Consider the following 25,524-nt stretch of genomic DNA (forward strand, 5'->3'; position numbering starts at 1 on the left):
ACGTATATCATTATTAAAAAAATTGTTTTACTTTGTAATAAGTTTATTTTGTCACTTATATTATCGGATTGATTTGTGCCATTTTTAAATTTTATTTTGATTAATTAAAACTTGAATGAATTTGTGTTAGAAATCGAGTATTGCGCTCTGCGAAGTGAACCGTGGCGAACAAGGTTTCTGATATGTTTCCAAAAACATAATTTGGAACAACACATTTAGCTCACTTTAGATATCTTTGATTATTCTTTTATCGGTGGAAACATTTCTCCTCGAGGCCGAAGCGGCGATGCTCGACCTCGAACGGAAGACGCCCAGCTAGAGAGTCAGAGAGCGCGGTGAGTGGCGATGCAAGGTCACCTCCCTCACCACCACCATCATCACCACCTCCAACAACAGCTAGCCGCTCTACTCTCCGCCGCCCTTCCCCAGTCCTCCTCCTCCTCCTCCGCTGCCGCCCCCGGGGCCGTAAGCGAGGTCGCCGGTTCCTCACCTTCCTCGTCTCAGGCGACGCCTGAAGGGCAGATCGATAGAGCCGGTGACGATTCACGGATTGGTGCAATTGAATCCCTTCAGCGCATCATCCTTTATCCTGCCAATGGGATCGTCATCTCCCACTCATCTCATTTTCTTTCCCAGGGCTTGGGCCAACTTCTTTCTGACAAGTAAGCCCTTTCCCCCTCTCCTACTTCCTCCCCCAAACCGTATAACAGTCATTTAGCTCATCCTTATTCGTTCTGTAATTGGCATAATTGAAGTATTGAAACTGTTGTAATATGGGACGACTCTTTTTCTATGAATTTCTCTATACTTTCTCCGTAAAAATTGTCAAGTATGTTTGTTGTCTATGAAGATATGGAAATAATTATATTTGAACAAATTTCACGTATGTGTATGTTATACTGTCAAAGTTATCTTTCAGGTCTTTCACTGTGAGGCGAGCCGCTGCGATTACCTATGGATCTCTTTGTTCTGTTCTGGTTTCAACTTCAGTTGGTTCAAATAGTGTCCAAAATCATGGTCTGGCATTGGCTGACAGATTCATGGCTTGGGCTCTCCCCCTTCTCGGTGACAACGGTGTTGCGAATGGTTCTGAGCAATTGGCATTGGAGAGTCTCAAAGAGTTCCTTAATGCTGGGGATGCTAATAGCATTGAACCCTTTGTCCCGCTGATCCTCAAAGCATGTCAAGAGCTTCTTGAGGATGAGAGGACCTCCCTTAGCTTACTCCATAAGCTCCTTGGTCTTCTTACTTTGATTTCTTTGAAATTTGGGAACTGCTTCCAGCCACATTTTGCTGACATTGTTGACTTGCTTTTGGGGTGGGCTTTCATGCCTGATCTCTCTAAATCTGGTAGAATGATAATTATGAATAGTTTCTTGCAATTCCAGAAGCACTGGCTGTGCAATTTACCATTTTCGCTAGGGTTGCTATCAAAATTTTTAGGCGACATTGAAGTTCTTATTCAGGATATCAGTACTGAAGTTGGCAGTCAGTTTGGGAGGTTGCTTGCTCTTTTTTCCTGTTTCTCAACAATTCTACAAGTTATATCTTCAGCCAAGACAGAAATTCACACACTTGAGGAGGTGAAAGAAACTTTGGAGAGCATGGCTCCCCGATTACTTAGGTGTATGACAATTTTTGGTAGGAAATTTGGGTTGACAAAATGGATGGGAGAATCTTGGAGATGTTTGATTCTTCTGGCAGAAATTCTTGAAGAAAGGTTCTCTAACTCCTATCCAATCACTGTTGATATTTTTTTCCAAAGTTTGATAAACATTCCATCCTTGCAGGTTAATGCATTGATTAAGACTAATTTGCAACTGTTATCTAGACAAAAGTTGGCATTAGTTCCTTCCTCTGTGAGGACTCTATTAGGATTTTTTTCCCCATTTTCTCAGTTGCGCCTGCATCCAAATCACCTTGTAGTTGCAAGCTGTGCTTCAACTTACCTTTTTTTCCTTCAACATGGGGCTGATGCTGTTGTTATTGAAGCTATTACCTTATTGATTGAAGAGTTAGAGTTGTCAAAAATTATGCTTGGAAAAATTAAAGGGTATTTTGGTGATACCAATGAGCTTTTGTTGAATTTTCTCCCAGACGACCAAGTGAAACTAGAATTAGGTTCTAGCAAGGCCTATTCGGAAACTGAATTGATTTCCTTAATAAAGTTTGATCTAAATGCATTGTTAAGCTCTGTTGCTCGTTGTTCTTCTGAGATTTTGGAAGATCAGGTTGTCATCAACACACATAGATATGAGCGATCAAAGAAGCTAGCGTCTTTGGTTTTAGAGAAGCTCAATCCTTTTGAATCTCCCTTTGAAAGTTTCTCTGAGTTGCAATTCCTTATTATTAAAATATTGAAAAAGTTAAGTGAGGCTGAGATTTCAAGTAAATTTACAATTTTGCAAGCTTCTTCGGAGAAGGAATCTAGTAATTCTGATGAAAATTTTCAAATAAGCCATCAAGCAAAGAAGGATGCTGTTACTGAATATAAAAAGAAATATACTAACTGCATTGTTAGGGCACTTGGCATTAATTTGCCTCTTTCTGTGAAGCTGGAAGCCCTTGACTGGATCAGCTCATTTAGCTGGATGGTTGCAACTATGGATAAGAATTCATGCATATTGTTATCAATATATGATCCGTATGCAAATGATAGTGTTGATAGTGATTTACTTGATGTAATTTTTGATGCAGCATATGTGAGGGAATCTAAGGTGAGATCTCTTGTGGCATCTGTCTTGGAAGTTCTTCTATTGGCAAGGCTAATTGATCATGCATATTTTCACGTTGTCTCAGAGCTTGTGCTGGATAAACTTGGTGATCCAGATGTATCTGTCAAAAATGCATTTGCCAGAATACTTCCTGTTGTGCTACCTTTGACAATATATTCGTGTGGTCTGAATGGTAGAACTAGGTTTTATGATTTGCTAATGAATTCTACCATCAAGAACTATAACTTGGCTTGGAAGAGTGTATTTGCCTTGAAGCATTCTTCAAGAAAACTACATTCGCATCAATTTGTCTCAATTATGAGTTACATATCACAGAGATGGAAGGTGCCTCTATCTTCTTGGATCCAAAGATTAATATTTAGTTGTGACTGTAAAAAAGAGCTACTTTCTAGTAAGGAGGAAAGAGACAGAGAGCCTCTTGATGGTGACACATGGAATCACAGCAAGGCTGAAGAATCTGTATTTGATAAAATATGCCCAGTCAATAACATAGCTGCTGTTTGGTGGGCAATCCATGAAGCTGCTAGACATTGCGTTGCTCTTCGTCTACGAACTAACCTCGGTGGTCCCACCCAGACTTTTGCTGATTTAGAGCGTATGCTTTTAGACATACCTAATGTACTTTTGCTAGATGCAGAACAAAGTGACAGCAAGTACATAGCACAATCCAATGCTCACCTGCTAACAATGCGTTTGCTTCTGGATTTTGTTGAAGCTTTGAAGAAAAATGTTTACAATGCCTATGAAGGTTCTTTCATTTTTCCTCCATGTACTCGGCAAAGTTCCATATTCTTCCGAGCAAATAAGAAAGTTTGTGAGGAATGGTTTTCCCGAATATGTGAACCTATGATGAATTCTGGGCTGGCATTGCATTGCCATGATGCTACTATCCAATACTGCTTCTTGCGGTTGCAGGATCTCAGAAATTTATCTGTGTCAGCCTTGTTGGAGAAACCTCGAGGGTCTTCACTATCTGAAAGTGTTCATATCCGAAACAGAATCACAGGAGATGTCTTGAAGGTTGTCCGTTATGCATCATTGGCCTTGTGTAGGAATTATGAACCAGAGGCTTTGAGTGGCCTCCAGAAATGGGTTGCAGTACAATTTTCTACCTTGTTTAAAGAAGACAAACAGATTATTCAAGGTGTAACTGGAACCTTTGGGTACTTATCATGGATAACTGGACTCGTGTATCAATCTCAAGGTCAGTATGAAAAGGCAGCTGCATTTTTCTCTCACATGCTTCAGTCTGAAGTTGCATTAACTCTTTTAGGTTCTGATGGTATACAGTTTATTATTTCACGTGTAATTGAGTGTTATACATCAGTCTCTGATTGGAATTCTCTAGAAAACTGGCTCACTGAATTACAGTCACTTCGTGCTATGCATGCTGGGAAAGCTTATTCTGGAGCCCTAACTACAGCTGGTAATGAAGTTAATGCTGTTCATGCCTTGGCACGTTTTGATCTTGGAGATTTTCAAGCAGCTTGGTCCTATCTAGATTTGACACCGAAAAGTAGCTGTGAGATTGCTCTTGATCCTAAGATTGCTTTAGAGAGGAGTGAACAGATGCTTCTGAGATCCATGCTTAAAGGGGATGGATCAGTTCATAAATTCAAGGAAGAACTAGAAAAGGCAAAGTTGATGCTGGATGAAGCATTGTCTGTTGTTCCTCTTGATGGATTGCCTCAGGCGGCAGCTTGTGCCATCCAACTTCATTGCATCCATGTTTTTGAAGAAGGTATAAGATCAAATAGCCAAGATCATGAAAAAAAACTGCCATCAGTTTTGGAGTCCTTTCATCAAGTTCTTTCCTCTCCAATCAGCAGAGTTTATCAAGATTGTGGTTTGTGGATCAAAGTTTTTAGAATTTACCGAACTCTGATGCCAACTTCTTTAACTACACTGCTTCTCTGTCAGCAGCTGATTGCTGTGGGTCGAAAGAAGAACAACTTTATGTTAGCAGACCGCATGATTCAATACCTTAAAGATCATATTTGGATGAGTTCTAAAGGGATACATACCGATCTTGCTCTGACTATGCAGTATGAAGATATCTTACTCAATTATGCAAAAGACAATCATGAAATGGCTATGTTGGATATGTGTTCTTTGATCAGCAGTGATGCATTGTCTGCCTCAGCGATATCTTCGGAAACATGTAGGATTCTAAGGGCCAAGGCATGTTTGAAACTCTCAAATTGGCTACGACAAGGTTCCCCTAATCATGATTTCAAAAATGTTCTGAAAATACATCAATTACTGCTTACTAATAGCGAATGCACATTATTTATGCGAACTGATTTGACTGACAGTGGCATAAACCCTGAGTGGGATTATAATAAAGTTATTGATGAGTTAGTTGGTGCAACCAGAAAAATGTCATGTAATATCTGTCCCACTATGGGTAAGGCCTGGCTCTCTTATGCTTCTTGGTGTTTTCAACAAGCTGAGGGTTCCCCTCTGGTCAATGAGACGGTTCTTCAATCCTGTTCTTTGTCTCCTGTTCTTTGTCCAGAAATTTCTCCATATAGATGCAAAATGACTGAAGTGGAAATATGCAAGGTAGAAGCTACAGTTAGGAGGTTTCTCAGTGATATTAATACATATTCTGCTAATGATTTGGATGAAGAAAGATCAAACTTCTCTAATCTCCAAGAAAAAGAAGCTCATATAAGTTCATTGGTTGAGCAAGCCATATATATAATGCAGGCTGCAGCTGGAGCACCTGGATCTGAGTCATATAATGCTGAATGCCCTTCTGCTGCTGTATCTTCTCGGCTGCAAGTGCTTTTTCTTGATAAAAATGGTGGGATGAGGAAACATGATGCCTTGCCTTTGATCAATGAGTTGGTCAGCATTTGGTGGTCTGTGAGGGAAAGGCAGACCTCATTATATGGGCATGCTGCACATTGCTATTTGAAGTACCTTTCATATTCTTCCAAATATTTAGCCTTTTCTCCTAACAATGTTCTAAATAACGAAAAGAAGAAGAGCTGCACCCTTAGGGCAATGCTCTATGTCCTTCACATTGTTATGAATTACGGATATGAATTAAGGGAGACTTTACCACATGACCTTGCTATAGTTCCTCTGTCTCCATTGCAGGTCTCTTGCTTTAAAGTCTTTATTTTTTTCTTTATATCCAATGATTTCTGATAACTTGCAATTATTATTTCATTAATAGGAAGTCATTCCTCAACTCTTTGCTCGTTTAAGTTCTCATCCGAAACAACATGTTCGAAAGCAATTGGAGGGACTTTTAATGATGCTAGCAAAGTCATGTCCTTGGTCTATAGTATACCCCACACTAGTTGATATGAATGCTAATGAAGGACAACCACTGGAGGAGTTGCAACAGATACACGACTGCTTGGTAATTCACCTTTCCTAACAATTATAAGTTTTTTTCACCTTTGTCTTACATGCATATGCATAATTGGAGTTCATTTGCCCAAAATGATTGATGAATGAAGTTTTAGTCCGGTTTCCTACTTTCTGACTAGGTTTCATTGAATGCAGTTTAAGCTTTATCCAAAATTAGTTCAAGACGTTCAGCTAGTAATAAATGAGATGGGGATGATAACTATTTTGTGGGAGGAGCTTTGGTTGAGCACACTTCAGGATCTTCATACAGGTAACACCTATTAATGCTTTTGCAGGCAATTCAATTTCTTTATTGTTTAGCTCATTTATTGTACATTTGATTTCGTTGCTTAATTCTCTGAAAGCATATATCACTGTTTGCTGTCAGACATTTGAATTCATATCTTTGCTTTATCTTTTCTGCTTGCAAAAGATGCTATAGATTTCCTTCGGTCAAACCATGGGCATGAATTTAAATGATGCATCATATGCCAACTAGATAGTGAAAAAACATTAGTATCCTTATTTTCATATCATCAAACAATTTTTGCTATAAATTAACATTTTTGGGGTGTTGTTGCTCTCTTTATGTAGCATTAGTTTTGATAGATATATAAGTTTATTATTATTTTCAGGTTAAATGAGAAAAAAAAAATAGAAAACCTAATTTGGTCTCCTGTCCTGTCTGCCTAGCTACCTGCCCTGCATGAACTGTCCAAACTAACCAATCCAATTGGATCACTCAGCTTGACCGACCAACCATATCACACAACTTGATCGTCACTGGGCTGCTTGGCCTAATCACTCCTCTTGGCTTGATTAACCAGCCTAGAGTGATTAGATTGTTAGTCAGTTTTCCAAATCGATTGACCTACATGAACAAGAATGAAGATTGGAGGACTAAGAGACGTTTATTGATAGTGCAAAGGGCTTGTGGATGAGCAAGAAAAATAATGTTTGCTCTTTTTCAAGGGAATTCATTTTCTTTAAAAAAAAAACCTACAGCCAAAAGAAAAATTTTCATTGACCAAACTGGCTTTTGTTAAGCATGATTTACTATTGCATCAAATGTTGGAAAATCTTAAAAGATATTGTCATCGGAAAATATTTTCTGGAGAACAAACTGAGCCTAAGTTTCTTAGTTGAAAATTTTGTAGAAATGTTTTCATATAAGTAAAATATAATTTGGTTCATTTTCTTATTTGTATTTTAATTTATCTCTTAGATTGATTAATTCCTTCTAGGTATAACATATTTCTTTCTTAGAATATTTTACATGTATTTCTAATTTAGTTAGATTAGAGCATTTAAATGGGGACCCTAATTCCCATTCCCCTGTTAAACACTAAAATGTATTGTTTATTTCTCGTGTTGCACCGAGTGATATAAAATTTCTTTATGATTGTTTAATTTTCGTGTTACATAATTTTTTAATTCATAAGGTATTAAACTTTTAATTTAAACTTTTAATTGAATTTTTCTCAGCATCATTATTTCTCATTAGTTGTTAATGACTTTAAATTAGCATGTTCTTTTCACAAAGTAGAGAATGATTGTAATTTCATTTGAGCCTTAACCTTTGAGGAGCATAATATATTTTATTATATTTTTGCTCGACGGCTTGGTCGCTTGACCATGCCATTGCTTGACTAGGCAGTTGTGAAATTGTGGCCACATGGTTGAGCGGCTGCCTAACTGCAAAATTGAAACCACGTGGTCAAGTGGTTGCTCGGCCGACATTTCGCGGCTAGCTCGTCATGACTGTTTGCTTTCAAAATCACAGCTACGTGGACGAGCGACCACCTGGCCATGATTTTATGGAAATCATGGCTAGCTTGGCCGCTTGGCCACGATTTCACAGTCGCTTGTTCGAGCGACTGCCAATTGGTTTGGTTCAAGTAAGTGGACAAGGCAGTGGAAGGCAGAGGGAGGGTAGAGGGGTATTTTGGAAAACTGGTGCGGATTTTGGAATTTGAAAAGGTCATTTGGGTATTTGGGAAACTCATGTGCATGGTTCAATAAATTGTTGAAGAAATTTTGTAATAACACGTACAACAAGACAACTAGTTACCTAGAAAGCAAACATTATATTGGTTTGGATGAGTTTATCAATTATCTATTATGGAAGAACATGACCTTTGATAACCTTTTGTTGACATTATTTGCATAAATGGTAATTTTAAGTATTAAGAATCTGAGGAGAACCAATTCTTTACTTCATAATCATAAAACACGATGTTGAACTTGAAACTTATGAATATAATAAAATCTAATTCTTGTTTTAGTTTTATTATATCCATAATATATGGATCTGTTCTTCGATACGGTAGTATGATAACAAATCTCAGCTTTCTCATTGCAATTGTAGATATTTAAGAATGTTTCTAATTAGTCCTATAAACCTAGATGTAATACGGCGCATCAATACGTTAAAAGTGGAAGCAGCAAGAGTTGCTGAGAATCCAACACTCAGTGATGCTGAAAAGAACAAGATAAATGCAGCTAAATACTCAGCTATGATGGCTCCAGTCGTTGTGGCACTAGAGCGCCGTTTGACATCAACATCTCGTGAACCAAGAACATCTAACGAGCTTTGGTTCCGCCAAGAGTACTTTGAGCAACTGAAATCAGCCACATTAAATTTCAAAACTCCCCCTAAATCTTCAACAGCTCTAGGTGATGTTTGGCGACCTTTTGATACTATCGCCACATCTTTAGCAACTCATCATCGGAAATCATGTGTATCTTTAATTGATGTGGCTCCGTGTCTGGCATCTCTTATGTCTTCTGATGTTCCAATGCCTGGTTTTGAGAAGCAAATATCAATGTTTGATACCTCAGGAAGCTCTACAATTGACAATGCAGGAATTATTACAATTTGTTCCTTTGGTGAACAGGTAACAATTTTATCAACCAAAACAAAACCTAAGAAGCTGATTTTAAAAGGTTCAGATGGTCAAATGTACACTTATCTTCTTAAAGGGCGTGAGGATCTACGTCTGGATGCCCGAATCATGCAGTTATTACAGGCGATTAATAATTGTTTGTCATCCTGTGATGATACTCGTGGTCGTGAACTCACTATTCGTTATTACTCTGTAACTCCTATTAGTGGCCGTGCAGGATTAATCCAGTGGATAGATAATATAACCAGCATATATAGTGTTTACAAGACATGGCAGATAAACACTCAGATGACTCAGATTTCTGCAGCTGATGCTGTCAATGTAAGCAATTTACCGGCTGTTCCTCGCCCTAGTGATATGTTCTATGGAAAAATTATACCTGCACTCAAAGAAAAAGGAATAAGAAGAGTAATCTCACGAAGGGATTGGCCTCTTGAAGTGAAAAGAAAGGTCTTTTTGGAGCTTACAAAAGAGACTCCAAAACAACTATTATGGCAGGAATTATGGTGTGCCAGTGAGGGTTTCAAAGCATTTAGTACAAAGGCTAAAAGGTACTTTGATACTTGATTCTACAAGATGATGCCAAAATTCTCCTTCCTTCAAGTTTTTGCAGTCATCAATTTCTTGCATGTAATTGTTTAATAGATCATCTAAACTGAGAAGAGTAGATGAAACTTCTTTGTCAATTTCACCTAATATCGAGCAACATTATGCTTACACAATTGGTTAAAAAAATCCAGTACCATGAAATAATGAATGAATATCTTGTGAACTATCAGTCAGGGGCTTAAGAAATTATGAGAGCAGGCTCCAACAATAACTTAACTGAGCTGGTTGCCCATGTGTAAAAATAAATAAACTTAGAACATGTATTTTGTAAATTTTTTGGAAGGACCACGAGTAAAGGCATCTGAGGCAAGTAAGCAATACCTTCACTATTTTTTTTTCCCATTTATCTTTTATTCCATCATTGACTACACTTCAGGGAGGTTCCTGAAGTATTGAAATTCAATTTTTTACCTTCTAGTGACATATAGACTATAGTCCTGTACAATTGTTATCAAATCAACTTTGTTACCCAGTGATTGCAATGAAGGAATATTGATGTAATTAACACGTCATCTTGCTAATATTACCTTGGTATCATTCACATATACCATGGTTAATCTGCAATGAACATCTCTTTTGATTGTATAATTAGCCTTTGAAAATCATTAAGTTATGCTATACACGTGCTTGTGATCAAGGTTTGAAATCTTGTTCAAAGTTGGGGTTTGGATCAATGAGAATGTATCCTGCTGTTCTGGGAATGCTGACATTGTGCTGGAGGCACTAAGGAGAAGGTAGAGAAAAGGAAGAAGATTAAGAAGAAGAGGAAAGGGGAGAAGAGGGGGTGAGCTCGGTCAATGAGACTGATGTGCTGTACTGGGCTTGTCGACACCCTGTGCCTCAGACATCAAGGAGAAGGAAGAGGAGGAAAGGAGTTAAAGTTGTTTACCTTCAAAAACCTTAGTTGAGGGAGGAATAAATTCCAAGTCAAAGTCATGGTGTTGTCACTCACGAAGGAATGAATTTGGAGTAAAGAATCGTGGAGGGTGGAAATAACTTGTCGTTGCTGTTGGTTGTGGTGGAGGAAGAAACTTGATGTGGTTGTCAGTCATTACCTTCTTTGCTGAAGAAACATGGATCGGGAAGCCGTTGAGAAATGAATGGATGTGAATGGGCATGGATTGTGTTTTTATAGGATCTTGCATGCCAGTCAGTAGGGAGACTGATAAATTTTGCTGGTGCTGATCGGCATATAACATTTTTGAGACCGTGCTTGTGATACTTTGCAACTAAAAAGGTGTTGTGGTAAGGGAGCAGATCTCCTGGTCCCTTTTTTGTGGACTAGGGGATGGACCACTCGTAATTGCGGTTGGATTGTGGCCGCGATCCGGCCACAATTGGTTGTGATCCCTTCCTGGGTTCACCGTCCCCTCTAGGTTATAGTTTGATTCAGAGAAGGACGGCCGAAGGCTGCTCGGAGGCCACTGGTGGTGGACATGGCCAGGTTGCTGGACGGTGAGCGGGGGTGGTCTTCGGGCGGTCTGGCCGCCCTCTCCGAATCAAACTATAACCTGAAGGGGACGGTGAACCAGGAAGGGATCGCAACCAATTGCGACCGGATCGCAGTCACGATCCGGCCGCAATTATAAGTGATCCATCCCCTAGTCCACAAAAAAGGGACCAGGAGATCTGCTTTCTTGTGGTAAGTATCATTACCTTTAAGGAACTTTCTTTCAGGTCAATGAGTTAGTTGATTAAGGCAGTAGCACTTTAGGACCAGTTCTCTTATCCTAGTTTTATTTTGACAACTGATGATTGGTGTTCTCTAGATTATCTAAGGTTGAACACATTGTTACATATCATGTGCAAATTGCTAGTAATTTATTGATACCTGATTGACATTTCCCCAATGATGAACTCATGTGGCTTAATTGATTGATGCAATCAACAATAAAGCTTAGCTGATTAGAATGTACTATAACTATGTGCTATTTTCTTTTCAATTTGGTGTCTTAAATCTGTTCATTCAGATGATGACCACTATAATCATGAAATTTATATGCTCTGAGTTGCAGGTTCTCTGGAAGCATTGCAGCCATGAGTATAGTTGGCTACATTCTAGGTCTTGGGGATAGACATTTGGATAATGTTCTTATGGACTTTTCCAGTGGAGAAATTGTCCATATAGATTATAATGTATGTTTCGACAAGGGGAGGAGGTTAAAGGTTCCTGAGATTGTCCCTTTTCGCCTTACTCAGATAATTGAAACTGCTTTAGGGTTGACTGGCACAGAAGGTGCCTTCAGGTCTAACTGTGAGGCTGTCCTGAAGGTTCTCCAGAAGAACAAAGATATAATACTAATGTTACTGGAAGTTTTTATTTGGGACCCATTGGTAGAGTGGACACGGGGAGATATCCATGATGAAGCTGCAATAGGTGGTGAAGAAAAAAAGGGAATGGAGATGGCTGTCAGCCTTAGTCTGTTTGCCTCAAGGGTTCAAGAGATGCGTGTTCCTCTGCAGGTAATCCTCTCAAAAAAGGATAGTAGATGCCTTTATAAAACTTGCTCCAGTGTTTTCAGAAAACTTAAATGTTAACACAAAGATTAATATTTACCTAACTTGTTTGATGATATAATGAAACAGTTGGTTGTATGTATTTTGAAGAACCAAGTATATTCATCTCCTGACATGCCTGTCTTGACAAAAAGAGTACTGTAGAACTTGTCATCAGAAATCCCTATAACCTTGTGACATTGTCCCTGTGCTAGTCATCTTGGCGTTTAAGATGGAAAAATAATATCTCAAATGACCTAAGACTTGCTTATGCTTTATTCTGAAATTATCCCAATGTCTATTTTAGTTTAGTCTAGTATAATCTTTTCATGTTCGTCTCTGCATTTTACTAACCTTATTTTAGGTGGCTTTGTATTAAGTCTAGCATTTAACTTTGTTCCTTCCAACTGAAGACATAGTGAAAATGATCTTAAATGTTTTTCTTAATATTTTAGGAGCATCATGATCATATGGTGGCTACTTTACCATTTGTTGAATCAGCTCTGAAGGTATGATGTTAATTGCTCTTACGTTGTATATGCACATTATGTGTGATTTGCTAGCACATCTCAGAATTCATGTCAAATATACTCAGGCATTCTTGGACTCATTAAATCAATATGAAGTAATATCTACCGTCTTTTATCATGCTGACAAAGAGAGAAAGAGTCTCATGCAGCGTGAGGCATCTACAAAGTTAGTGGTCACTGAAGCCACTTCTATATGTGAAAAATCCAGGACAACTTTTGAAGTCCAGGCCCATGAATTTGCTCAAGCAAAAGCTATGGCTGCTGAGAAAGCCCAAGAGGCATCTCTCTGGATTGATCAGCATGGAGGGGTGCTTGATGCTCTCGGAAGTGGCACGATTCCAGATGCAAACAGTCTATTAATGGTACGTGGCACAGAAGAGTCATTATCTCTTGTTTCTGCTGTTGTCATCTCTGGAGTTCCACTAACAATTGTTCCAGAGCCAACACAAGCACAATGTTTTGATTTGGATAAGGAAGTTTCCCATCTAATCGATGAGTTAGACAGTGGACTTTCTTGTGCAATTGAAGCGCTAAATGAGTATGCATTGGCATTGAAGAAAGTTCTCCCTCTTAGCTACATTGCAAGCAGCCCAGTGCATGGTTGGGCACAAGTGCTGCAGTTGTCAGTAAACAGCCTGTCATCTGAAGCCCTTTTACTTTCTAATAATCACGCGGCTGAGCTTATTGCCAAGAGCAAAGGGGAAGGGTTTGATTCTGTTAGACAGCAGCATCAAGAACTCCTTCATAAAGTGGAAATATATGCTATAGAGATAGAAAAAAATGCTGCTGAGCGTTCAGTACTCATGGAATCAATTGGGGCAGATACTGCAGCAAATTCAAAGGAGCGCCTTCTGTCGTCCTTCACAAAGTTTATGCAGGCTGTCAGTTTCCAAAGGAATGAAGATGATAAGTTCAAAACTCTTCCAGGACAAAGCAAATGTGATGGATCAAAAGTTGCTAAATCTCAGGAGGATCTTGATGAGAAGAAAATGAAGGCATTTTCTGTTCTATGTGTGGCTGTGATTGATTTATATAAGGATATCAAAACAAATATGACTTATTTCTCTGATAGATTCACTGAAAGGAGAACTGCAGAAATTGGTTCACAAGCTGACACTGGAACTGCTTTTATCAGATTCGAGGAGCAGATTGAGAAAAGCGTACTGGTAGCAGGCTTTGTTAGTGAAGTTCAAGAACTCATTCAAATTGTTTTACCATTTACTGATATTACCGTGGAAAACACAACTGTAGCATTTTCACAAAACTGGGCTTCTATTTTTCAGGCCTGTGTGCGATCAAGTAATCAGTTGCTTGAACAAATTACCGGAACTCTTCTTCCAGAGATTATTAGATCTGCTGTCACCTACAATTCAGAAACAATGGAGGCTTTTGGATTACTTTCTCAGATCCGTGGTTCCATTGATACATCACTAGAGAAGCTTCTTGAGGTTGAACTGGAGAGGGCATCCTTGTTGGAGCTAGAAAAGAGTTATTTTATGAAGGTTGGACTAATTACAGAGCAGCAGTTAGCTCTTGGAGAGGCAGCTCTAAGTGGGCGTGATAATTTGTCCTGGGAAGAAGCTGAAGAGATAGCCTCTCAGGAAGAAGCTTGTAGGTCACAGTTAGACCAACTTCATCAAAGTTGGAACCAAAAAGATACACAGAGTTCCTCTCTTAAAAGGCGGGAAGTCAATATTATAAATTCCTTGAGTTCTTCCCAGCAGTACTTTACATCTTTGATGAACACTGAAGAGGAAGGTTATCTGCATGCTAGAAGAAGCAAAGCTCTTTTGGCTGCACTTGAAAAGCCCTTTGCTGAGCTTGAATCAGTCAATCATGATCTGGTTTCACATGGTACAATTCCCATAAATTCAGATGGTTCCACCTACAAGCTAACTGATTCTGTGACATCTGGCTCGGCAATATCTGAATCGGTGTGGGATTTTACATTCTTGTTGAGGGATCATGCTTTTTTTATTTGGAAAATTAGTATTATGGACTCAATTCTGGACATGTGCTTTCATGAGATTTCATCTTCACTCGACAGTAATGTTGGTTTTGATCAACTTTATAAATCTCTAAAAAAGAAGCTAGAGATTCATTTGCAGGATCGTATTTATCGTTATCTAATTGGAAGAGTTGCACCTGCTTTTGTGACAGAATTAACTAAACAGACTGAACATTTGCAGCACATGGTGGAAGCAAGAAGAGAATTTGTGTTTGATCAAGCAAAGAAAGATTCAGGATCTGTAAGAAAAATTAGCCTCATGCTCGAGCAATACTGCGACGCACATGAGACTACTAGGGCTGCCCAGTCAGCAGTTTCTCTCATGACAAGACAGGAGAATGAGCTAACTGAGGCTCTTGCAGAGACTGTTCTTGAAATTGTACAAATGGAATGGCTTCATGATTTGTCATCACCATATCTATTGAAAACCAAGGTTTCTTCTGAAAAGTTTCTTGGTGCTGATAAATTGTATCCATTAGTTTTAGATATTAACCGGCCAAAATTATTGGAAAAGCTACAGTCTTCTATGTCCTTAGTAGCACGATCAGTAGAATGCTTACAAGCTTGTGAAAGGACATCAGCATCTGCTGAAGGGCAGCTGGAGAGAGCCATGGCATGGGCTTGTGCTGGTTCAACAGCTGTTGGAACTGGCTCTACGTCCAAGATTTCAGGAATTCCTGCAGAGTTCCATGATCATCTAATACGCAGAAGACAATTGCTTTGGGCGGTTCAAGAACAGGCAAGTGATATTATAAAGATCTGCAATTCTGTGATGGAGTTTGAAGCATCAAGAGATGGACTTTTCTGGATACCCGGTGAAAAAACTTCTGGGCGGACAACTGCAGATGGAAGGACCTGGCAGCAAGCTTACTTGAATACGCTGACCAGATTAGATGTTTGTTACCATTCTTTTAACTGTGAGTTTGCATCCATTGCCCTTTGCCTAATATACAAATTATAGATCTCATGGTATAAGCATTTGGTTATTATTTTCCAATCAGGTGCCGAACAAGAATGGAAGATGGCTGAAAGTAACATGGAAGCTTCTGCTAATGCCTTGTTTGCTGCAACCAGTGAGCTCCACATTACCTCTGTAAAGGCAAATTCTGCTTCAGGTGCGTGAAGATTTATTGTGGAAGTTGAACTATGATATTGGTCTTGCACTGATTTCAAAGAAATTCTCAAATACTCTCCTATATTAATAGATGACCTGCATAAGATTGTTGCTGTTATGATTGAGCACGCAATTGGGGCAAATGCAGCTTTATCTTCGTTTATCCATATTTCCAGAAGCCATACTGCTTTGACATCTGAATGTGGTTCCATGTTGGAGGAGGTATGAGATCTGAGAGCAACAGAGTAAATTTTGTCTCGTTGAATGAAATGGGTTGTTTGATTATACTGAGTTGGTAATTTCTTCTGTTTTCTTGCTTTCTAGGTTTAACTGATATTAGTGAAATAAGTTCAAACATGAGCAAGTCTGTTGAAGACAATCCTTCTAAAAAACTTGATGTGCTAAGTTTTTCAGTCAAATAAACTTTAATTTCCTATGTTAGATTGGTCTTATTACTATATAAGGGGAGTTCTATTCAATAGGATCAATTCCCATTATCTTCTCCCACAAGGTATTGCAGCCACCCTAACCCTTTCTCTTGTCGTTACTATTCCCAATGTTGATGCCCTTCCGCTGTGCTTCCATGTTGCCAAACCCTTCTCCTCCATTTTGTACTCTCCACCCAGCCTTCTGTACCTTTGCATCACCATGTGCCACAAGTTCTTCCACTGTTCCCACCATATTGGATGTTTGTTATTGTGTCTCTTGCCTAGTGTGAGCCCCTCATATCCATGTACACATATTGTTGTGCGAACTAACCAAACTCATGCTTTTCACATCCACATTTTGCTGCTGAGCCAGCCTAGACAGTGCCTGTGGCATCTGCCTCTTGCTGTGCAAGCCAATCTAGAACCATGCTTCTTTGCTTGACATCCACACATGTGTCTCCAATACGTCTTTAGTTGGCACTGATAGCTTCTATGACTTAATATGTGTTAGTTCCAAGAGATTTCTTTGATTATATTCTTCCAACAACAATCACCTCAAATTCTTTCAACAAAATGATGATCTTGTTTTTGAGCACTAATGTTCTTTCAAAACCTTATTTTGTCTTGATGGTGCAACATTCCCATAGCTTGTGCTGGTAGCAATTTAAGTCTTTTGTGCCCACATGCCTTATATTTTTACAAGTGGGTTGTCAACTCTCCCCCTCTTGTTCCCTGTATTTTTAAAAATGATCATTGTTTCCACATTTCTTACAACTATATCCAAATCTGAGCCAATCATTAGCCGTTTGGGTCAAAAAAGCTCACAACAGTAAGCGTCATTTTTTGTATTACTTCTCTGCACTTGATTGCACCACAACAATTTGCCTTCCGTTTTCCAAATATGATAAGAATATAATAACATTGTATGGCTCATTTATCTTGTCGGAGCATGTTGATTTTCTATATAATTTAAAGGTTGCCTCAATTATTATATAGCCACATAGGACATCCTTGCTTGAGGGAGCCTTGAGATATTGAAGAGTTATTAGACTTATAAGCTTGACATATAAACTGAAGAAATTAGCTAACCACACTTACAATAATGAGATGTAAGGTCTAGTAATTGTTAGATTATCAACTTATGGAGCTACAATTTGTGATATTTCTCTAGATTAGGTGATCGACTCCTTTGACCTCATATTAGTTTGATATTTGAGTATCAATAACCTATAACCTACCTTTGACCTTATATTAGTTTGATATTTGAGTATCAATAACCTAGAACCTACCATGTCAACTTCTTTAAGCATATCAAGAACATGGAGATGTAGATGTTTTTGCTTGACCGAGCCACCTTAATGCCTAGAAAATACCTTAAAGGGCGGCTCGGTGGGGAAGGGTCAGATTGCATTGGGTCTATTATACGTAGTCTTACCTTACATTTTGCAAGAGACTGATTTTGGGACTCGAACTCGTGACCTCAATATCACACGACAACACCTTTACTGATGCTAAGGCTCCCGTCACCTAGAAAATACCTTAAATAACCAAATCATTTGTTTGAAAATGTTGATGGACATTGGCTTTCAACTTCCCTATTGCTACAATTTCATCTCCAGTAATGATAATAATATCTTTATAAATAATGAGAAAATTATGCTTCTTACACTGAGAGGTAATATGATAAATTAAGTAGTTCAATACTAACAAACACTAAGTACAATCCAACTCAATGAAGAGGGAAAATGTAATTAATTGAAAGATTATGATATATTAGATTATTACCCTTTTTATATACTCATAATACGTGTTCTTTGTATAAACACAACCTAGTTGAATTTGACTGTGTTTATTTATCTAATTGAGTTTGTTAAAACTTGTTTATTAAAAATCTTACTCAAGCTTTTTATTGGGCTTAACTATGTTTATAATTTAGTTCAAATGTTGATTTAATAAATAAGGTATATTATTTTCTTCATTTTAAAAATATATTATAAATAATATATAGGGGAGCTTTGGCGCAATAGTAAAGCTGTTGTCATATGTCTTGGTGATTATGGGTTAAGTCGTGGAAATAGCCTTTTGCAATGTAGGGCAAGACTGCGTACGATAAATTCTTCCCCGGGACTCCGTATTTGCGGGAGTTTCATGTACCAAACTGCCTTTTATATTATAAATAATATAAAAGCATAAAATTTACAAGATATTCATCACATTTTTATATATCTGAATATAAAATTTTGAAAAATAAGCTTATATCAAATTAATAATTACGATAGGAGATGATGAGTTGTCTGGAACTAAGAACTTTAAGTATTTATGATCTTCTTGCAAAAGGATGGAGGGATTGAGATATGTGTCTTATATAGAATACAAACAAGATGGTTGACATGGAGGAGAGCGTCGGGTGTTCTATGTGATCGTAAGGTACCTTCAAAACTTAAAAGGAAGTTCTACAAAACGACGGTTAGACCTGCTATGTTATATGAAGTTGAATACTGGGCTATGACTCGAGCACATGGGTAGAAGATGAGAATTACAGAGATGAGGATGTTAAGGATGTTAGAGAGAGTCGGGGTTGCATCTGTTAAGGGAAAATTCCGAGAGACACGTTTAAGATGATACAAACATGTATTAGACGATCAATAAATGCTCTAATTAGGCGACATAGAACTATAACAAATATGCATATCAAACAAGAAAGAGGAAAATAAAAAATATGGTTAACAACAATAACATTTGATAAAATTTATTTAAATATAGATGATGATATAGTAGGTGATAAAATCCAATAACGTAGAAGGATTCATATAGTCGATCCTATGTAGTGGGATAAGACTTGGTTGTCATTGTTATATCAAATTAATAATTAAGTTCATTCATAATTATTGACAAGCTTTTTTCATGAATGCTAATAAGCTGAGCTCACTAGAGTTTTTATTTACTTTATTTTTAAATATGAAAGAAATATAAAAGAGCTCTTCCCAATCCAAGTATTGAGTTTGTTCATGTTCATTACAATTTCTTATGCCAAAAATGTCTAAGAATCTTTTTAAATAACTTTTAAAAATAATTAAATTTAAACATCTAAAATTTTGAAATGGAATTTTAAAGAGTTTATAAAACCCGTCGCCATTACAAAGACACTCCTTGTCATACCAAAATGGATAAAACTAGAATTGAACTATCCATGCTACAGTGTTGAGGTTATTCACTTCTTATCATACCAAATGGATAAAAGTAGAGTTGAACTTACTATCCATGCTACAGTGCTATGGTGATTCATTTCTTATCGTACCAAAATGGATAAAAGTAGAGTTGAACTTACTATCCATGCTATGGTGATTGTTTTGATCTTGACTTTTGTCGGTTTACATGTAAAGTCATGCTTCTTTGACTAAATGAACCAAGGAGGTTTTTCCATAAACACTTCATCATGATTTCTGTTAGGAAAAACTTTCTTGGTATCTAGTTGACATAATAGCCATTGAAATAGCGGTCAATGTGAGGAAAAAACAATTAAAGCAAATCTTAATCACAAAAGAAATGTGCCCATGTAATCAGAAAAATATATCTGATAGTACAATTTTGGGTTTTAAGCTTGTCCCTAGTTCAATAAGAGATATTCCATTAGTGTACTTAAATTTGAAGGAAGAATGTTTAGTTCTTACTTATCATTAGGGTGAAATACTTTAATTTCATTTATCATTGCCTATCTGTAACCCCAGATTAGATATAACATATGAGATAGTACTGAGAGAGAATTGAACCCAAATTCAAGAAATAAATGAAATCAGAATACTAAGATGACAAAGTGGAATAAAAGAAGTTATAAAAAAGAGGATGTCAGACAATGCAGTTGTGAGTACATATTCACTTAGCAATAAGAAAGTCATAATGGAGGTAGAATCTGAGGTCATGGAGGGTTGTGTAAGGAAGCGGATCCTTGAGGGATGCTGCAACTGTGGGATGTGAGGTTGAGCAGGCAACAGTTCAACCAATAATTTTAGAAGCGATGCTCATGCTACACAAATCAAGTGATGATGCAGGTGGGAGGAATCATAAGGTTGAAGAACATAAGTAGAAGTGGAGAAGAAGTCCAAATGTCTATCCGCGGTGGTGATGCAAGAGAGAATGCTGCCAATAGTGCTGACAGAAGCGAGGTTTTTGGTAGTGGCAATGCAGAAGAATCACCTGATTCCACATAAAAAAATCATTAATCTACATATTCCCCTTCTGTCTATATATATTATATCAGATAAATATATTTATATAGAGAGCCTTGGATGAGTGTCAGGGAGTCAATGATTTTTCATAATCTTAAAATAAAGAAAAGTTTGTATCTACTGGCAATATATTTTTAAATTGTTATGATCCATATGCACCATATCTTCTAGTTATTTTTTACATTCTGTAGTAATTATATTACAGGTCTTGGCTATAACTGAAGGTTTGGAGGATGTTTATATCTTGGGGAAGGAGGCGGCTACAGCACACGGTGCTCTTATGGCAGATCTTTCTAAGGTTTTTCTCTTCTGATTGATGTTTCTGAAAAACAATGTTATTAATGAAATGATATATCTCTCATATTCTCTGCATTAAGAGTTTTTTATGGCTGTCTGCTTGGTATGAAACTATGAAGCCAGTGTCATATATCTTTTTTTTCAGGCACACTCAATCATTTTTCCTCTTGAAGCTTCACTTTCAGCTGATTTGGCTGCTGTGGCCGATACATCATTCAAAGATAAGGACAATAATAAAGAGATATCTCTTGTTCGTGGGCAATCACTGTACCAAACTTATATTTTCAGACTTCGTGAAGCTTATCAAAGAGCCTTGGATGAGTGTCAGGGAGTCAATGATTTTTCATAATCTTAAAATAAAGAAAAGTTTGTATCTACTGGCACTATATTTTTAAATTGTTATGATCCATATGCACCATATCTTCTAGTTATTTTTTACATTCTGTAGTAATTATATTACAGGTCTTGGCTATTACTGAAGGTTTGGAGGATGTTTATATCTTGGGGAAGGAGGCGGCTACAGCACACGGTGCTCTTATGGCAGATCTTTCTAAGGTTTTTCTCTTCTGATTGATGTATCTGAAAAACAATGTTATTTATGAAATGATATATCTCTCATATTCTCTCCATTAAGAGTTTTTTACGGCTGTCTGCTTGGTATGAAACTATGAAGCCAGTGTCATATATCTTTTTTTTCAGGCACACTCAATCATTTTTCCTCTTGAAGCTTCACTTTCAGCTGATTTGGCTGCTGTGGCTGATACATCATTCAAAGATAAGGAAAATAATAAAGAGATATCTCTTGTTCGTGGGCAATCACTGTACCAAACTTATATTTTCAGACTTCGTGAAGCTTATCAATCTTTGGCTCCTTTGGTTCTTTCATTAACCAACTATGTAAAGGAGCTTCATTCCACACTAACCAAACTTGCACGTGTTTCCAATCTTCATGCAGGAAATCTTCATCAAGTAATTCTCAAGTTATAACTTCTTTGTGCTTAAGAATGTTGTTGGCCAACTTTGGTCGTTCTTTCCTCTTGATTTTGAAGTCATCCAAATTTCATTTATAAATACCAGAATTTCTGCTTTTACTTGATCATTTAGCTTGATATAGTTCTCTAAAGTTTGAATGAGCAAATCATTCTGTTCAATCATGGTAATTGTGGTTTTTATTGCAATATTGAGAAAACCAATGGACATACATTTGCATAAACATAGATGTGCTACTGGTCCTATACCAATTTCTTAGAATAATGTTCTAAAACAACCAACTAGATCATTTATAATATAGATACTCTTGTGCAAAAAAATTACTCTTGTGAATTATTTTTTTTGTAGGCTCTTGAAGGTCTTGGAGAGAGTCAAATCTCAAGATCTCAAAATCTTGCTATATCTGGTTCTGAACCCTCAAATAATGTGATTTTATTAAATGAGAGTGGAGGGTTTCTTGAGAGTAGTGGAGAAATTGTTGAGAACTTAGTTACAAATGTCGGATTCCTCCATGATGAAGGATGGATATCTGCGCCAGATCACACATACACCAGTAGCGAAGGCTCCACTATCATCTTAAGTGGAAGTAGCACCTTTGAGAAGTCAGACCATGTGGAACAGTGCTTTGGTAGCAATACTACTGGAGAGGATACCAGCATTAGTATCTCTGATAAAATTACTGAGGGATTTGAAACCATATCTGTTGATTCTGAGAATCAACAGTCTAAATATATATCACAGGATGTTGCCATTGGTTTGTCTTCAATAGCACCATCAGACCTAGGTGAAAGCATACAAACCCTGTCTTTATCTACTAAAACAGTACTTGAGAACTTGCGAATTTCATCTGAGATAGGGAAGGGAAAATCTGAAGTAGTGAAAGATTTGATGGGTGATAATGAAGATTACTCCAAGCTGGTCGATGAACGAGGTGAAATTCTTGTTGATTCTTCATGCCCTGATGTTGCAAACCAGAAAACAAGGGGTAAAAATCGTGACCATTTGAATGTGTTTTAGTTGCCTTTAGTTCATTGTAATATTAGACTTAGTTCTGCCACATGATGTTTTGCCATTTTCTCTTATCTACATCTACTAATGTGCATTATTTCTTAACTTTTTCACTTCAAGCTTAAAATCTGTATTTTTTATTACAAGATTGTCATAAATGTTATTCACTCAAAATTGAGACGTTTAGTGAATAAATATGCTAGTTCACCAACCAAATTTACAAAGGCTATTTGATTTTTATGAATAACCTGCTTCTCTTTGACAGAGTAGGATGGATTCAAAGCTATATGAAATGTAACCTGACCACTACAAATTGATTGCATCTGTTGGTAATTTTGTGTAACTGAACTCCATCTAATATTTTGTGGAAAACAACTTTGTGCAAATTTGATTTGACAGCCTCAGTTAAAAATTTGTACTTTCACAAGAAATGTGGTTACCTTAACTATTCCCAAATCATGATATTCTGGGGAATCTATTTTTACGAGTAGTTATCACTTGACATTTTTTGGTTGTTCATTTCGTTATTCACCTTTCTTTCTTGGCATGTTCTGTTCTTCCCTCCTTTTTGTATAGGATCTTGTGTGATTTTGAGGCTATTCATCTAACTTCATTGGCCAGAGAATGCCATAGTTCACTACACTGAGATTGTGCTTGACTTTCTGCTTTTAGGTAAGAACGCTTATGCTCTGACAGTCTTGAAGCAAGTTGAATTAAAAATAGATGGAAGGAGTATTGATGACAGGTATCTGCTTTTCATGACTGTCTTCTGATAGATTTAATAACTTGCTTTCTGATGAATCTTGAATTGTTTTGCAGGTCTTCAGAAGTTTCAGAACAAGTAGATTACCTTATTAAGCAAGCAACAAGCATTGACAACTTGTGTAACATGTATGAAGGTTGGACACCATGGATATGATCATCTGAGCATGTTATTTGATTATATACTAAGAGGTAACATGTCATTCATATGAATATCTTCAAACTTGTTCTTCGACATATCATCCTGGAAAAAATATCATCTTGTACCAAAGGAAATATATTTTGCCAATTCCTGTTATTTTTTGTAATAAGGAATTATGATATTGTTCTCAGCATGTATGCTGCATTAGGAGGTTATTTACTGGCTATTAATATATAAACTGTGATATCTGAGCCTTGAGAGTAGACAAATGAATGCAAAAATATATATTTATTATGTGCTTAGCCTCAAATGGGCTGCTCATGCATTTCATTGTTATTGGAACAGTCGTCTTCCTGTAATAGCAAGGAGAAAAGGCCAATAAACTGAAGAGCATAATTTTCTGCTAACTTTCTGGTCAGCTAAGGTGACTTCTTTTGCATAGTTTATGACGTAATATACAAATTTAATTTCTCTAAGATGGTTTTAATTTGTTGCAATGGAATGATCAGCCTTCTCATTCCAAAAAATTTCAAGTTTGCTAAATATAAATCTTATTTTTGTTGTTTCTCTTGTTACTGTGATGTTGCCTGGATTTCTGTAGTTTGGAAACTTCATGGATAACGAGGAAAATCTGCACTCTTGTAGGGGCTATTCAATTTCAAGGTTCCATGCTTAAATGGCCAAGCAATTGGGATTCAACCATCGCCCTTTCAAGGTTCCATGCTGAAACTAAGAGGTACCACGTCACAACCTTTCAGTGTGCCATTTAAAATGCAATATGCAAACGCACAAAAAAGGTTCCTACAAGTTGCTGAATCCCAAGTACCCTTATCCGATGAACCTGCTATGAAAACTGATAAGCTTCAACTCTCTTGGAGGGACCTCTCTACTGCATTATGTGATGCCTGTGTTCGTGCTGTGGTCTCCACTGGTTATCTAGAGCTGAGTCCTAGCACGGATGGTTGAATTAGCAGTGCTGTAAAAGAAAGTTCTTGTCGCATTTTCAAAGAAGTTTCAACCCAGCTAGATGCAGCAAACCGTGAAAACTGAATCTTTTCAGTTTGATGAAGTTAAATCAGGCATGACGGGTTACATTCAACCGTCTTTGCTTGTGTCTTGAACTGAGGCTGCTGTTTTCCAAATTTGGTGTCTGTTTCAGTTCTCAGTTTGGAGTGGGTGATTAAGCATACCGATGAGCATCCATGTTAAACAATTAAAAGGATAAATTTATGTAGTTGTCATGATAGGAATTGGATTGTCTAGTTTCAAATAATGTTTGTCAATTGCGATATCACCAAATTTTGAACCTATGTTCATGTATCGAATGCCGAATTCAAGAAAAGTATGTCTCTCTCATGAAGATACCTCATTAATCAATTGCTTATTCTATGTCATAGAGGCTTGCTACATGTCTTAATTATGCGTGATTTGATAGAAAGAATGGTCATTGTTAGAATTTTATCAGGAAATTATCAAATCATTTCTTTATCCATGGTGTCACAATTAAAATTACCATAATTAATTAAAATACATAATTCACTTTTTTATTCTTTATGTATTAATTCACTTTGATTAGAATACTCAATTAATTCGAATACATGGACACATCTTGGATCAACAAATTATTGTTAGAAATTTATTTTTTATTGAAATAGGCACTCAAATTTTCTTATCCATGCCTTGTACAAGGATAGCTTGCTAGTTACTTGATCCATTTGTGAAATTGTTTGTGGCTATGGACAAGATAGGGCACGAGTGGAGCAGCCTCCCTTTGGATCAAACACGCTCATCCCAAACAATCCTCACCTTAATTTTTTTTTTTGTTCCCAATGGATTAGAATTTTGTGTCAAATTGCGAGAAATTTTCAATTTAAATGGAAATTTTACATTGTTGTGTAATAGATTTT

At 37.2% G+C, this 25,524-nt stretch overlaps 1 protein-coding gene across 2 annotated transcripts; it reads left to right on the plus strand.

Annotated features, from left to right (window-relative positions):
- Window positions 1-223: 223 nt before the first annotated feature.
- Window positions 224-25,005, plus strand: LOC122006393 (serine/threonine-protein kinase SMG1-like). 2 transcript variants are annotated; one of them, XM_042561882.1, is made up of 19 exons: window positions 224-662; window positions 920-5,843; window positions 5,923-6,111; window positions 6,258-6,372; window positions 8,508-9,558; window positions 11,632-12,079; window positions 12,568-12,621; window positions 12,708-15,567; window positions 15,652-15,765; window positions 15,856-15,986; window positions 20,624-20,716; window positions 20,861-20,986; window positions 21,541-21,684; window positions 22,054-22,489; window positions 22,562-22,690; window positions 23,386-23,458; window positions 23,533-23,667; window positions 23,963-24,041; window positions 24,263-25,005. In XM_042561882.1, the coding sequence occupies exons 1-17, from the start codon at window positions 346-348 to the stop codon at window positions 23,630-23,632; spliced, it is 11,304 nt and encodes a 3,767-aa protein (XP_042417816.1). In that variant the 5' UTR covers window positions 224-345; the 3' UTR covers window positions 23,633-23,667; window positions 23,963-24,041; window positions 24,263-25,005. The 2 variants fall into 2 exon arrangements, with proteins under 2 accessions (XP_042417816.1, XP_042417815.1); XM_042561881.1 differs by lacking the exons at window positions 20,624-20,716; window positions 20,861-20,986 and adding an exon at window positions 21,178-21,270 and having other exon boundaries at window positions 225-662; window positions 21,415-21,684; window positions 22,054-22,690.
- The last annotated feature ends 519 nt before the right edge of the window (window positions 25,006-25,524 follow it).

Source organism: Zingiber officinale, chromosome 7B (assembly GCF_018446385.1).
Source record: "Zingiber officinale cultivar Zhangliang chromosome 7B, Zo_v1.1, whole genome shotgun sequence".
NCBI classification, from domain to species: Eukaryota; Viridiplantae; Streptophyta; class Magnoliopsida; order Zingiberales; family Zingiberaceae; genus Zingiber; species Zingiber officinale.